Here is a 15,753-nt window from a genome sequence, read left to right on the forward strand (position 1 = left end):
GTGTTTCCTTCCCCCCGCCCGCCAAAAAAAAAAAAAAGAATTGGACTTCCTTGTGTTTTTTTTTTCCTTTGAAAACATTTTGCTTCTCATCCAAGAAGTTTCTGAGGAACTGGAGAAGCTTCTTGGACGAGAAGCGAAATGTTTTCAAAGAAGAAAATAAAGTTAAGTCCAGTTGCCTTTTGGGAAAGCAACTCTGGGAAGAAGAGAGGAAGGCTTACCTCGAACTACAAAGCAATTTAACCAGCCCAAAAGTATGGAAGGTAAAGAAGAGGGTAAAAAGAACGTTTTAAAATGGATCTTTAGCAGCCGCCCTTAAATTAAGACTTGGCCACATGAAATTTTTAGTTTCTGAACTGAGAGGATTTAAAGAAAGAATGGAAAGAGAATTTTAAGGCGAAATTCTACTAGTTGAGAGGGGTTAAACTCGATTTCACTGAGGGCCGCATCAGGGTGGTATTTGACCTAGGCCAGGGTGGGCGTGGCCAGCTCGACATCACTTGTGTCGAGGGTGCCTGTGGGCGCCCGAGCACTCTGCCAGCGAAAACAGGCTCCCGAGCTTCGTTTTCGGCTGCAACGGCCTCCTGCAACTCTCTGCCAATAAAAATGGAGCTCGCGCACGGCCCTCGCAAGCACCGTTTTCCCTGGCAGAGGCACCGCGGGCCAGTCCTTTGCTGTTTCCAGGGCAGCCCTGCAGGCCAGATCTAAGCACCCTGTGGGTTGGATTTGGCCCACGGGCCTTGAGTTTGACACCCCTGTACTAGTTGCATTCCCACCTACTGGCTCTTAAAAGTAGTCGAATTACGGAGAGCAGATTGCAAGAATTTTCGTTTCAAACAATCTTTCAATGCAATTTTGCACCTCTTTCTCTCTCCTCTTCCATCGCCTTCCTTCCCTCTCTTTCTCTCTCTCCCCGCTCTCCTCTTTCGTCTCCTTCCTTCCTTCCCTTCCTCCCTCTTTCTCTCTCCACCTCTCCTCTCTCTCTCTCCTGTCTCCTCTTCCGTTTCCTTCCCTCCCTCCCTCTTTCGCTCTTTCCCCTCTCCTCTTCCATCTCCTTCCTTCCCTCCCTCCCTTTCTCTCTCCACCCCTCCCCTCTCTCTCTTCTTCCATCTCCTTCCCTCTCCCTCCCTCCTCTCTTTCTCTCTCCTCCTTCTCTTTCTCGCCTCTTCCTTCTCCTTCCCTCCCTCCCTCCTTCTGTCTGCTTGTCTCCCCCCCCCTTCCTCCCTATCAAAGGCAGATTTCATAGGCCTCCTACATTCATTCACTACCCTGGCTTAGATTGTCCAGGCTTCTTTTGAAGTGAAAACAGCTCGGCACAATACATGCTCACACAAAATCCCCCTTGAGTCAACTTTGACAGTTCTTAATAATGAAGTTCTTTCATGGTATTTTTTTTTCACCCAAGTTCTCATTTAACTGACAGCCCTGGGATATTCTTGTGGTTTCCCATTCCAGGACTAACCTTGTCTGACCCTGCTTAGCTTGTTTCATGATCAGACGTACCTTTTTGAGGTAGTTTGGGAAGCACTCTTGGGCCCAGGGCAGTCTTAGCAGTCCCGGTGCTGATGAAGACATACACAACAGGTTAAATTCTATAATAATAACAATAACAACAACAATAACAACCACAACAACAAACCATCGTGTTTAGAATAGAGGCATCCACCGGTAACATTTTTAGACTGAAAATCTTAACAGTGGCGTTTATTATCATTTTTACCACGCTTACTAAACAAACAGTACATCCCTGGTTGACTTGTTGGAATTCCCATTAAGGAAGGTCACAAACTCCTATCGTGAGACCAAAAGACGCTGCAAACTTCGTAAATGTGGGTTGGTTGCCCAGGGTGTGACTGATTGCAGTGTGACTGCGGGGATGGTGCAACAATTGTAACGTCTTGGAACCCTGGCAAAGGATGGATCATAACCCACTTTTCCCCAAAGCCATCGTAACTGTAAGCTGTGAGCCATCATTAAATGAATGGTTGTTAAGTCAAGGACTACCATCGAAGGCAAACTGTGCAATGGCTAGAAGAAGCTAAGGCAGGGGTATCAAACTCGATTTCAGTGAAGGCTGCGTCAGGGTAGTGTTTGACCTCAGTGGGGTGTGGTGGGCGTGGCCAGGGTGGGCGTGGCCAGCATGACATCACGTGTCAGGGGGCACCTGTGGTAGCCCGAGCACTCTGCCAGCTAAAACAGACTCCCAAACTCCGTTTTTGGCTGGGATGGCCTCCTGCAGCCCTCTGCCAGTAAAAACGGAACTTGGGCGGGACCACGCATGGTCCTCCCAAGCTCCATTTTTGCTGGCAGAGGCACTGCAGGCCAGTCCTTACTTCCAGGGTGGCCCTATGGGCCAGGTGTGAGCACCCCACAGACAGAATCCAGCCCTCAGGCCTTGAGTTTGTCACCCCTGAGCTAAGGAAAGAGAGATGGGAATGTATGTGTGCGCACGCTTATATGTGTGTGTATAAAACCCTTTACAACATGAAAACCAGATCAATTTTCGCACTCGTGTGTGAGGACAGTTTAAAAAGTATAAAAAATAACATCAACACATAAATATCTCACCCGGACTGTTGAGACATCCCTTCAAACTTGTTTGCCGTTTTGGTAGCTGGTGGCCCCAGATCATTACCTGGTAAAGTAAAAAATATTGAACATTTAACATTTTTTCAAAGTAGCAGCCCATGACATTAAATGAATAGCATCCTGAGTAGACGTGGTAGAAAGATTTGGATATATATATATATATTCTTATCTGTAATAATTTAAAGCAAAAGATGTGTTACTTTCCAACACACTATAGATAGTTCCCCGACTTAACGACCACAATTGAACCCAAAATTAAAGTAAGACAGTTAAGTGAGTTTTGATCCCTTTTTTACGACCTTTCTTGCTATAGTTGTTAAGTGAATCACTGCAGTTGCTAAGTTAGTAACCCGGTTGTTAAATGAATCTGGCTTCCCCATTGACTTTGCTTGTCAGAAGGTCACAAAAGGAGGATCACAAGACCCCTGGGACAATTGCAACCATCACAAATATGAGCCGTTTGCCAAGAGTCAGAATTCTGATCAGGTGACTGTAGGGATGCTACAACGGTCATAAATGTGAAAGACAGTCACAAGTCACTTTTTTAAAGGGCTGCTGTAACTTTGAACGGTCACTAAACAAATGGTTGTAAGTTGAGGGCTATCTGTAATTTGAGTCAATAAAACCAGATTGCTATTGATGAAAGAATTTTCAAAATGAAACACTCAATCCAACCTAATGTCAAACTCTATTTCATCTACATCACGGGTGTCAAACTCGCAGCGTCACGTTGCCGTCATGTGACTTACCGCCAACTTTTTTCCCTTTCGCAGAGCTGGGGTAGACGTGGCCTGTGCGTGACACACCCGGCCTGCGGGCTACCAGTTTGACACCCCTGATCTACATCATTCAGTACTGACTGCATCTCAGAGTCTGTCCGTCTGTCTATCTATATCGTCTCTCTCTCTCTCTCTCCCCACCCCTCTCTCTCTCATTTTCCCCAAAATAAGACTGGGTCTTATATTAACGTTTGCTCCAAAAGACACATTAGGGATTATTTTGGGGAAAATACAGTACTAAAATGTGTCCATCTGGCTGATAATCTTAACTGGGGCTTATTTTGGGGGTAAGACTTACATTACAAGCATCCTGAAAAATCATACTAGGGCTTATTTTCCAGTTGAGTCTTATTTTTGGAGAAACACAATATGTATGCATGCATGTATATGTATGTATATATCTATGAACATATCTATCTATATCTATCTTTCTATCTTATTTATTTCATATATCTATCCGATTCTATATATATAATATTTATCTGTCTGTCTATCATTATCCACCTATCTACTCTATCTATCTATCTATCTATCTATCTATCTATCTATCTATCTATCTATCTATCTATCTATCTATCTACCTACCTACCTACCTATCTCACTCACTCAATCTATCTATCTACCTATCTACCTACTCACTCACTCACTCACTCACTCACTCACTCACTCACTCACTCACTCTATCTATCTATCTATCTATCTATCTATCTATCTATCTATCTATCTATCTAATTTGTCTTATAAAATTTGTCGGCTGCCCATCTTACCATAAGGTAACTCTGGGTGGCTTACAGCCATAAAAATATATAGCTCCATTAAAACACAATTTAAAACTAAATATTTAAATCTAAGGACATGTAGGGAAGGCGGGGGTAGAATGGGGGGAGATGGGACCTATAGACACTCATCAACCGTCTCCACTGTTGCTGTTCCCACACTGGGGTGCCAGGCCAACTGGCACAGCCAGAATCTATAAAGGAAGCAGATCAACCCAAACGATCTGGGCATGTACAAACTCTGCACTCTTTGTGGCTAAGAAGCTAGGTGGGAAATTGAAAAAGAATGAAAACTTGACCTCACACTTGTTTTCAACTTTTGTCACAATTTTGTTCAGATATGGAAATCATTATTCCTGTAGGCATGGATGGATAGATTTTTTTTTTAAAGTATAACAAACTTCTCTTGTATTTTTCCTCTGCTAAACCTTGACTACGCTGTGGCACTTTCATATTGTTTTACAGGAGCTTGCAATTCAAAGTATCATTGGTTCCCACTGATCTTCAGAAGTCCTGTTTAATAAGACTACATAATCACTCAGATTTCAGAGGAAAACACTAGCAGAGTGTATGTGAGTACACACCTTACACCCATAGGCAACTCCTTCAATCAAACATGCTGGGTCCTGAGATTGCACCCCCCAAAATCATCTTCTATTTACAAAAACCATTAGTTCTGTTTTCCTAGACCTGCTACAAGCAACACGTTCAAACTTTCAGAGAGGAAATGTTCTGGAGTCTAAGTAATGCATTTTGAATTGGCTAGGGATAGCTAGAACACCAAAGCAAATGCTCTCTTGTGATTGATTTGATAAGTTGATTAATTTATAGTTTGCCCAACTCCAATAGACTCTGGAGTTAGCCTTGGGCGCCATAAATAAAAATGGTTGGGAGGGTAATTATGCAGAGGAAGTACTAGAAATGTGCTCCACGTTCCCGACTGATTTAGGCTATCTAAAACCGTAACCCTTTTCTCCATCAAAGCTTTTCTAATCTGGAAAGCTAAGAGTGGAAATCAGAATGGGGAGATCTCAACAAGTTCAGATCAAGAAAATGGCCTTAACAGTTAAGTTGACAAGAAAGCAGAATATTAGAGATAGGAAAGGTATATAGTGGTGCTTAAAAAGGTTGTGAACCCTTTTGAATTCTCTCTTTTTTTTAATGAATACGACCTAAGGCTTGATCTGTTCTCCACCTGAATCCTAAAATAAGAGAATAAAATTATACCAATCGGTTAAAAATATTATACTTTAATTTATTTATCGGGGAGGATGATCCAAAAGCACACGTTTGTGTTCTCTTTATCTACTTTTAGGATCTGTGTGGAGAACAGACAATGGTTTAGCTCATGTTTATGCACAAACATTGAAATTATGCACAAATTTAAAAGGGTTTAAAAACTTTTACGAACCCCTGTAGAGGGTGTTGAAACTCATCTTGTTAGATGCGCCTCCCTTTTTACTGAAAAAGTTACTTAACATTCAAAATGTACACACAAAATTACAAAGAATGGAGGTCATAATAAAAATGGACAAAACTCAGGTGATCTCATCCATCACATGAAAACTGAAGATGCACTAACACCAAAAAACAATGCACAATACAATATCTGAGTGTCCCATTCTTCCTCTCACCTATCACTTTCACTACAGATTCAGAAGCTGTGTTGTAATTTATATTTAATTTTATTTTTGATCTTCTGCTGTTTAATTATGCTCAGGTTTGATCTAGTGGTCAAGGCACTAGGATAGAAAGTAGGAGACCATGAATTCAAATTCTGCCTTACTCATGAAAACCAGCTAGGTGACTTTGAGCGAATCACCAGGAGACAATGAGTTCTAGTCCCGCCTTAGGCATGAAAGCCAGCTGGGTGACTTTGGGCCAATTACCAGGAGATTGTGAGTTCTAGTTCCACTTTTGGCACGAAAGTCTTCTGGTTGACTTTGGGCCAATCACTCTTTCTCAGACCAACTCACCTCACAGGGTTGTTGTTATGGGAAAAATAGGAGGAGGAGTTTTAAGCATGTTTGCCACCTTGAGCTATTTTTTTAAAAAATAATAAAAGTGGGATATAAATAAATACAGTTTGGTAGTCAAAGCAATATATAGTTCAATAGATTCTTGTTCAGCTTTTTTTGCGCTTCAGGGAAGGACTATATCCTCTATAAATCCAGAAATATATTTGGCTATCATTATATGTCACCTGCACTGATGTGTAAGACACCTGAATATGTAGCAACTGCTGATAACCTTATAAGGACATTAATTTGATTTTTAATCTGATATAAAGTCCACTCATCTACAACGCCACCGATTAAAAATTTCAGCTTTCACTAAGTTTTGAATCAATGTTCCATTTCTATTAAATTTCAGTGGTCCTTTAGAGCCACTTTTTAAAATGTTGGACATAAATGAACCACTGAGAGTTTTTCAGTTTACTAATCTTTATGCTGTTGGGACTCAAAACCATTCACAATAAAGCACGTGGTTCAAACAATCCTTAGACCCCCTTTTAGAGTTAAAATTAAAAACAGATAACCTAATGCACAGAATCATAACTTAATCAAGTAAAAATCTAAGGCCTCTGAATCGTTCTGAAGCTATAACTGAAACATTATGTTTTTATTAATCTCTTTTTAGAGCATTAAAATGTTAATTTAAACCATTTTCCGCAGAACACAAACTTACTGTAATGGGTTAGAGTAAGGTTAACAGCTGGATGACAATAGCTTCAAAAGTTTTCCTAGGATGCTTCAAAACTTACTGTCTCCTCGTCTCCCAAAACAAAATGTGTACTTATCCAAAAACGTTGTTCTAAAAAACTTGCTGGCTTTACAAGGAAGTCATACATTTCTATCTATCACAAGTTTCAGAAAAAAAAAAAAAGAGCTATAAGACTTTGGAGTAATTCTAAAATGTCAGCAGGAGCATCTAATTTATAATCAGAGGTTTCAGCTCAATTAAAACATCATATCCAACCATAGTTGGTTCTAATGTTGTAGAGAATTGCAATCACAGCTTGAACTTTCAAATGTAAGGCTTTTCTTTCTTTCTTTTTTTTACCTATTTCCATTTTGCATTTGTTTCTATATTCTTCCACATAGAAGGATTCCAGACACATAGTAATGTAACATTTGTCAAGACGTCACACCAAGCAACAATGGACATCATGTTTCACAAAGATCAAACCATTAACACACAACACCAGTGAGGACTAGGATCCTCTACAAGCTGGCAATTTTATCTCCCACTACAGTAAATCATAACGAGGATCCAATCAACTAGCAATCAGCATTAAGTTGGCATTAGATAAGAGTTAATGAAATTCAAGGGGAAGCTGGACTTGGATCATTTGTGGGAACGTAATGATTCCAGGCTGATTCCTCTCTTGACTCCACCCCCTACTTGTCCTCCTCCTGTAAGGGCTGAAACTAAATCAGTATGAATATTATAATAACTCACCCCAAGACATTTGGCCCTTATTCTGGGGCCCATGAGGTTGTGGGCTGGGTGGGTCTGATAGGGTTCTTTTGTGTCCAGGGGGTGGGGGAGGGGGCTTCTTCTTAGACAGGGTGGAGCTGCCACTAGAGGCTGGAGTGCTTAATGGGAGAGTTGAAGGTGGGCACGTTGGACCTGCGGAGATAAACAAATATCTTCTTATCGACACAAAGAATGGGTTAACACCAATACAGCACACACTGGAAACTCAAAATCAGACAACAGGAAAATACAGCAAAGGACTGAGGGAAAACAACAAAAAACTAGCCATTCCAAAAAGTGGAAAACTTAGCAGAATTCTTTTGCTACTATTAACTTTTTCAACAATTACTATGATTGGAGAAGCAGATACACGGTTCCAGAGAGAAGGTAACACAAAGAAATTTAAGATACTAAGATGCAGGAAGAGAAATTCGCACATAACGCCAAGTAAATCCACTGAATCCAATCTGGGTTGGTTACTGGGACCAGAGATTTAATATTCTGAGCTTTCAGTTTCAGGCTGCTGGGAAGGCAAAACCTCTGGTCTCAGGGACCAACCCAGATTGGATCCTGCAACGTTATCCTGGGACGTGTATATTCGCCTTCATTCATAAATCAACGGCCTCATATTACACATAAAAACCATGATTTCAGCGGATGTACTTAAGAATAACTGGGTGCAATATATATAAACAGTCATACATTTAAAAATGCAAATATTAAACAAAAATATCATCTCTGGCCTGAACCTTAAATTTCGGCAATAGAGCTAATGCAAAGAGTGTATTATTTAAATGGTGATTATGCACCACAAAAATAATCTCCACTATATTGAGCCTTATCAATAAAATAAGTTAATTACTATTGTAAATCCCATTCATTAAAGTTGGTCTTTTATATATATATATACCAGCTTGATACCTGTGCTTTGCTATGAAACTATGTGATCAGGCTTAGTTTTGGGGGAGGAAAATAAGAGGGGAAAATGGTGCTTCTCCCAACCAGCATCCATCAGTATTCATCTGGTTAGGATCCTGTCAGTGTGTGAGAGTGTTGTGGGCTATTTGGAAACTGAAATAGTATTTGCTGTGTGAGCAAGACAGCAAGGAGCCTGGGCATGGCTTAGCTCAACTGTTCAAGCTGGTTGCTGCTGTAAAATTAAAATTGAAACTCCTCTCCTCTGCTTGTGTTTTGTATTTGAAACAGATTTCTTTTCAGGTGGGGTGGGGGAGTAGAACACTTTAGCATCAGAGCATGTTAATAATAATATAGGAAATGCTCTGATGGTCATTTTGAAAAATCCTTTCTTATGAGCACCTAGAAGCCAAGAGGAACATAGGTGCCAAATTTCAAGTTTGCAGGCTTCACGGTTCTGGAGATTTTGTGATTTTGGTATTTTGCTTTTATATAGAGAGATTAAGACTAGATCTGACTCACTGTTTACCAGTAAAAATATCCATCAACATTGATATGGGTAAAACTAAGCAATAATTTAACTTATCTAATGTTAAATCTAAAAGAATAGTGTTGACAGACAAAAGTACACATTTAATGTAGTAAAGGTCCCAAGTTCAAAACACCAACAAGCCAAGGAGAATGATGATTAATCGTGATGAAATAGACTATTCTTGATTATGCGTTTATCTATGTTGAAGCTCATTTGAATTGAATCACATATCTTTTAAACAGAATGGTTTAGCAAAGTCTAGTCTTGGAATAGATACATTTTAACACTGTCATATCTGTTGTTTGCTTTTATGTTAATTTTAGATTATTTATATTTTTTCCTTTGACTCATTATTCCTCCAGAAAGCAACTGGCTGTAGGATTATAAGCAAATACATTATTATTATTATTGTCTTTTAATGACCCCATAATCCCTTGCATTGGAATGGAGTTGGGGCAACTGAATGGAGCCGAGTGTTTACTGGCCAGATGCCCTTCCTGTCACCAATGCTGAGTTTGCAGTAGAGATAATCTCGCTCTGCCCAGAGAGAGAAATATCTGCCTCTACTTAGGATCGAACTCACAGCCTCCTGATTGCAAGGTGAGAGCTTTACCTCTAGGCCACCGTACCATTCATACAAATGCATTAACGAAATAGATTTAATCAAATTATTCATTTTTGATAGTGTGCATGCTAAGCAACAACACAACACATATCTCCCTTCATTCTGTTCAGTGCAAGCCAGGTTAGGCAACGATCATTTGTTAATCACAAGTTTCTCTGCATTGTCAATTAAACTATTTTACTTGAAACAAGGCAATGTATGCCACCTGAATTACAGAATAATTAAATCAGATTAAATCTGTGTCCATTGGTCCCTTATATCAAGAGGGAGCATACATCAATTGATAAGCTGGGGGGGGGAGTGTTTCACCTCTTTTAGGTGTCTGTCATAGTTGGACATGGCTCCCGTTGACCTTATATAGACACTTCCCTTCAGGGCCACCAAGCCCCATAAAGCAAAACAGTTCATTTATGGAAAGAATGGAAAGCTATGGGTGTTGTTGAGATGTTCAGACTCTAGAAAGTGCAGAGAAGGGCAGCTAGGATGATTAGGGGACTGGAGACTAAACCATATGAAGAACGGTTACAGGAACTGGGCCTGGCTAGTCTAGTGAAGAGAAGGACCAGGGGAGACAGGATAGCAGTCTTCCAATATTTGGGGGGCTGTCACAGAGAGGAGGGGGTCAAGCTGTTTTTCAAAGCACCCAAAGACCAGACAAGGAATCATGGATGGAAGCTGATCCAGGAGAGATTCATCCTGGAAATAAGGAGAAACTTTCTGACAGTGAGAGCAATCAACCAATGGAACAGAAGTTGCCCCTGGAAGTTGTGGGAACTTCATCACTGGAAGCTTTCAAGAAGAGACCGAGCTGCCATCTGCCAAAAATGGGGTAGGGTCTGCTTGGGCAGAAGGGTTGGACTAGATGACCTACAAGGTACCTTCCAACTCTGTTCACCTGAGGGCTTGAATCGCCATGGGCATGTGCAAAGGCAATCAACAAAGTTCTTCCACCTTGCTTGCAATAGAGATTCCTTCAGCTCAAATGTGGCTGCAAAAGTTCTTTCGAACCCAGGCCTAGGTTTCCAGTTTGCTAGCCAAAGTTAAGCGCTCTTGGTATCATCTACCCACTTTATTTTCTAAGAATGCTTCCAGGTTAGACTTGGGGGTATAGGTAGTCCTCGACTTACAATGGTTCATTTAGGGACTGTTCAAAATTACAACGGCACTGGAAAAAATGTGATTTGCAACCGTTTTTCACACAACCCTTGTAGCATCCCTATGGTCACATGATCAAAATTCAGATGCTTGGCAACTGGCATGTACTGATGCCGGTTGCAACTGTCCCAGGGTCATGTGATTCCCCTTTCGTGACCTTCTGACAAGCAGAATCAACAGAGAAGGCCAGATTCACTTAACGGTGTTACCAACTTAACAACTGCAGTGATTCACTTAACAACCGCAGTGAGAAAGGTCATAAAATGTGGCAAAGCTTACTTAACCATCTCGCATAGCAACAGAAATGGTTTGGCTCCCAATGGTGGTTGAAACTCGAGGACTACCTGTACAACCTATGAATATTACTTAAAAGTAAGTATTTTTGAAGGTGGTGTCTTGCTTTGCAACATGCAAGCTTTCTATTTCAATTAAATTTAAAATACGGAAGATGCTAGTACGTTTTAACATCCCCCCGCAATTTCTGATAAAAATCGTTGCAAGGATCCTTACGTCCTGGAATAAATAAAACCTTGCCCTTCCTCACAAAAATAAAGATTTGCTACTTTTCATTATTAAGCAATAAACTATCAGGAGATACTATGGAACAGATCTTATCATACTCTATCTTGAGATATTACCTTGATATTGCCGCTATTTAGCAATAATTAATTTGACTGTTAAAATTTGATTTTTTTTAAAAAAATGTAATTTTGGGGTGGGTTCTGCTATCAAATATATGTAATCAATCTAGCTTTGGGGAGAAATCCCTCAATCTTCTGTTCAATTATATGTGAAATCTCATTAAAAACGTTCTTCCAAAAATCTGGAATGTTATCATATTTGTGCACTGCAGACCGAAGGCATAACACATTTACAGAAGTACGGCCTATTGGCATCCTTCTATTAAAACAACGTATTTCATATGTGCTCAGAATGCAAAAATTATAGATAACACAGCTCTTCGGTGGAACAAAACAATACAGTTGAGGATTATATATGTGGATCAGATTGGGGTAAAATTGTACAGGTGACATAGAAATAGGATTTGCATTTTATTTTACTTATTTTTTATTCTTTCTTTAATATATGGTATTAGTACTGTACTGTGTTTTATATTTAATATTCTGATATGGCCTAATGGTTATTCACTACAATATTACTGTTATTGCATTCTATTACTACTATTAAAGTAGTACTATTACATGTCAAAGATTAGAGAATGCTCCCTTCAAGCTTATAGTCTTAGCAATAATTCACGGAATATTTTCAAATTTTGTTTGAAATTCTTACCAGTTAGGTTCCACTGATGTTCAAACACATTTCCTGTTTTCATGCTAATTAAGAATCCTCTAAGGGTTTTATCTACTTTACGGTAGTTTCATCAACATTTAATTCAAATAGGAAGGAGCCAATATATATTTTTGAAATTATATCTGTAGTTGCGATAAAGAAGGTGGACCATTCCTGGTACTACTAACAAAGATTCAGAAGTATTTGTTAATACTTGTGTAAAAGTTTCGAAACAAAAGCAGTCACTTTTATTTCAAGAATGCTTGAATTCTGTGTCAGCAGAATGATTCCTCTGAGTATAGTCCAGTAGGGTTTCAAATTTGTTTACCACCGGTTCTGTGGGCGTGGCTTGGTGCGCGTGCTTTGCGCCTGCGCACGCAGATGGTTTGCTACTAATCTTGTCCTGCAAGCCTGCACTCTCCCTGTGTCTTCAACAGCTGACGCGCAGCAATCTGCTGTGCCGCGCGAAGCAGCTGAGGTTGAAAAGCAGGAAATAAAGACGGGTGGGAGGGCCCAGCAGCTGATCATCGGAGCGAACTGGTTTGCTCACAGATGATCATTGGAGCTACCAGTTCAGCCAAACCAGGCCGAATCGGTAGAATACCACCACTGGTGGAGTCTGCTTGTACTACTGCAACCACTAAAACAAAGAATTAAGGCTCCCTTTCCATCAGCGTATTTATCTGTGACACCAGCCCTTCTCATTCTGATTTGCCAGGTGAGAATAGCGATTGCAGAGAAGGCATCTGTGTCTAAAAAAATTATACAGTTATTCCCCAACTTACGCCCACAATTAAAAGCAGAATTTCCATGGCTGTTAAGTGAACATGGTTCCCAACATTCACAACTTTTTTTTTTTTTGCAGTGGATGCTAACTGACTCACTGCAATTGTTAATTGAATGATGCAGTCCTTAAGCAAATCGCTTGGCTTGTTGGAAGCTGGCCGGGAAGGTTATAAATAGTGATAACATGGCCCCAGAATTATGCAAATGTCATGCTGGTTGCCAAGCATCTGAATTTTATTCTATCTTTCTGGGGGGAAAAATAATGGGGTCATTTAATTGCTTGGAAAAATACTCTGCTACCTGTTCATTACACCTTAGTAGGCATGCACAAAACTAGCTGTTTGCGGATACTAATATGCATACTTCCATGTTGGAAGCATCGATATGACAGTGATAATATTGTTGCCCAGGGGACACGCAGTTGGGGGCTCCTTTTGCATCGTCACGAAGCTTTTGAACTGCTGGTTTGGTGGGACCTGGAGCATGTGACAGGAGCTCAACACATCCCACAGCAGCAGCGGGTCTCGAATGCAAGGCTGCCAATTGTCATCCCTGCCTTCTTAACACAGGAGCTGGCCCTGCTCGTTTTGTTCAAAATATTTATTTGAGATATTGCTAGTTGAAGATTTCTGTGAGTCAAAGTCTTAAAATTGCAGTTTGAAAAAACACATTGACAGAATAACTAGAAGAATCTAAACATATTCTATGAAGATTTTGCTCAGCAAGTTTTCTTTATCTGTCTTTTCTGATTAAAAACAGTCTCTTTTTTTCTGGAATTTTTAATATTGCATCCTACTCTATGGGAAAAAAAAACATAGTTGTATAGTTATATAATTGCAAAATATTAATGCCTGCCTATATAATTCATTGACCAGAATTTTTGGAATTTATAGCAATGCCCCTTTAAAATGTGACTCAGCTTTATAAAATACACATAAAAGAGAAATAAGTTGTTTGCACTTCTGTCAAGATGCCTAGTGAAACAAACTGCTACTCATCACCCGTGTTCGCCACACCATTTGAAAATCCTCTTCCAGAAAGCTAAAATTAAACAGTTAAGTTTCTATAGGATTGGCGGCAAAACAGCAATCGCGCCCCATTCCTGCAACACCTCACAACAGTGCCAAACAAATACCTTTTCCAGAATTTCTTGGAGGAAGTGGGGGCCCATCTACAGTTGTTGGTGAAGTGGCAGAGTCGATGCTGGCAGAGACAAAAATTTGATGTGGGAAGGCGCCATAGGAGAGTCTCTGCTTGTCTCGTGGAGTGCCAAGGCCGGGAACAGCCATTTTGTCTTGAGGAGAAATACTGGAAGAATGACAAAAACTCTGCGGTCTCAGGGAGCGTTCTTTCTTAATCGGGCTAGGCTGTGGGAAACAATAACAACACATTTATTTCAAGTTGCCTTCTCTCTTTAACTAATAAAAGTCAAAACTTTCCAGCTGAAGAACAGGAAATGACATTGTTGGGTAAACTACCGAGGCATGAACAGTGATTTTCACTTTTGTCATATAAAGTTTCCTTATTTATTTCAGAGATGGGTACAATTTTGCATTGGACATGTCATGAGAAAGAGAGAAAAAATTACTCCCAGGAAGACATTCTTGAGCACATGGAAAAGTCATGAACTCTTCTAAACTCCCTGTGAATCTTAGAACTGGAGGAGGCGAAGAAAATAGGTTAGTGAATTATACATGGACATATGGTTTCTAAATATATTTTGTTATTGTCAGGCGCAAGCAACCAGAACTACTTATGAACAAGTCATTAACTTTACTACCATCTACATTTTACAAGAATATCACCTGTCTGTCTACCTTGTAAGGACTCCAAGCTAGGCCCTTGCTTGATCACTCCTTCCAACTTAGTTGGCAGTTTCATAATAATTATTGAGCCCAGCTCTAAATAGGCTATTAGTATTTAGTTCAAGAGCTAACTAGCATTCATCATATGAAAACACATGCAATGAATCTACTCCAGGATTCTACTCCTATCCTACTCCAGGATTTCTGAAGCTACATCACTCAGAATCATTAAGTTGGATAATAGAGTTTTGATTCATCCTCTTCCTCCTTCTCCCCGCACCCCGCATATATTTGTCAGGGCTCTGGTAGTTACCCCCATTTAAATCACGAGTCTCTAGCTGGATTTTCAAAGCTCAAAAAGATTTATTAGGAAAAGACTGCCTGGGTGTAGCTGACTCTGAGACACATCATTCATTGTCACCCTTGACCATGGTTTTCCCTCATATATTCTCCAATGGGACACATCCATAGCCAAGAGTCATCAATCATACTCTCCAGTTAGAATTCTGCACAGCAGAAACTTTGGTCGCCTGGAAGCTATCTATGAAAACATTCATGGAATAGAGTTTTGGTTTTGCAAGCTGCTACTCTACTCCCCGCTCCCTTTCTGCTGGCAACTCTAAAAAGACCATAGAAATCTTTCATGAGTTGACAATATTATTATACCCTACAATCTATGCATAACTAGTTTGATATGATATACAAATTCACCCAGCTTTGTGAAAGCCATTTATTAATGGTCCATGCAATATATGCATGGGCTATTAAAAAATCGCTTTCACAAAGCTGAATGAACTTGTATGTCATACCAAACTAGTTATGCATAAGATTGTAGGGTATAATAAACACATTGCTTGTAAACCACTCATTTATTATTGGCTACTGCAAATAAACCTAAGTGCAGGCCAGTTGCTGAATGCCCAACATTCAGCCACTTGGCTAGGGAAGGATCCCCAGCCATTGGACCTTCAGAACAGGGTCACAAGAAGCCTTGAGGAGGCCAGCCATAACTTCAGGTGGTCTC

At 40.1% G+C, this 15,753-nt stretch overlaps 1 protein-coding gene across 4 annotated transcripts in view; it reads right to left on the minus strand.

The window, feature by feature from the left end:
- Positions 1-15,753, minus strand: part of ASAP1 (ArfGAP with SH3 domain, ankyrin repeat and PH domain 1) — a 184,288-nt gene that overhangs the window by 7,756 nt on the left and 160,779 nt on the right. For 2 of the 4 annotated variants that reach the window (XM_026703668.2, XM_026703669.2), the window contains 4 exons: positions 14,060-14,291; positions 7,604-7,774; positions 2,566-2,632; positions 1,501-1,559 (listed from right to left, as the gene is read on the minus strand). In XM_026703668.2, the coding sequence (XP_026559453.2) occupies positions 1,501-1,559; positions 2,566-2,632; positions 7,604-7,774; positions 14,060-14,291 (529 nt within the window). The remainder of the gene's footprint in view (positions 1-1,500; positions 1,560-2,565; positions 2,633-7,603; positions 7,775-14,059; positions 14,292-15,753) is intronic. The other 2 variants (XM_026703670.2, XM_087931709.1) reach the window with 1 other exon arrangement.

The sequence above is a fragment of the Pseudonaja textilis genome, chromosome 3, assembly GCF_049901715.1.
Source record: "Pseudonaja textilis isolate UNSWEBS1 chromosome 3, rPseTex1.2, whole genome shotgun sequence".
Taxonomy (NCBI): Eukaryota; Metazoa; Chordata; class Lepidosauria; order Squamata; family Elapidae; genus Pseudonaja; species Pseudonaja textilis.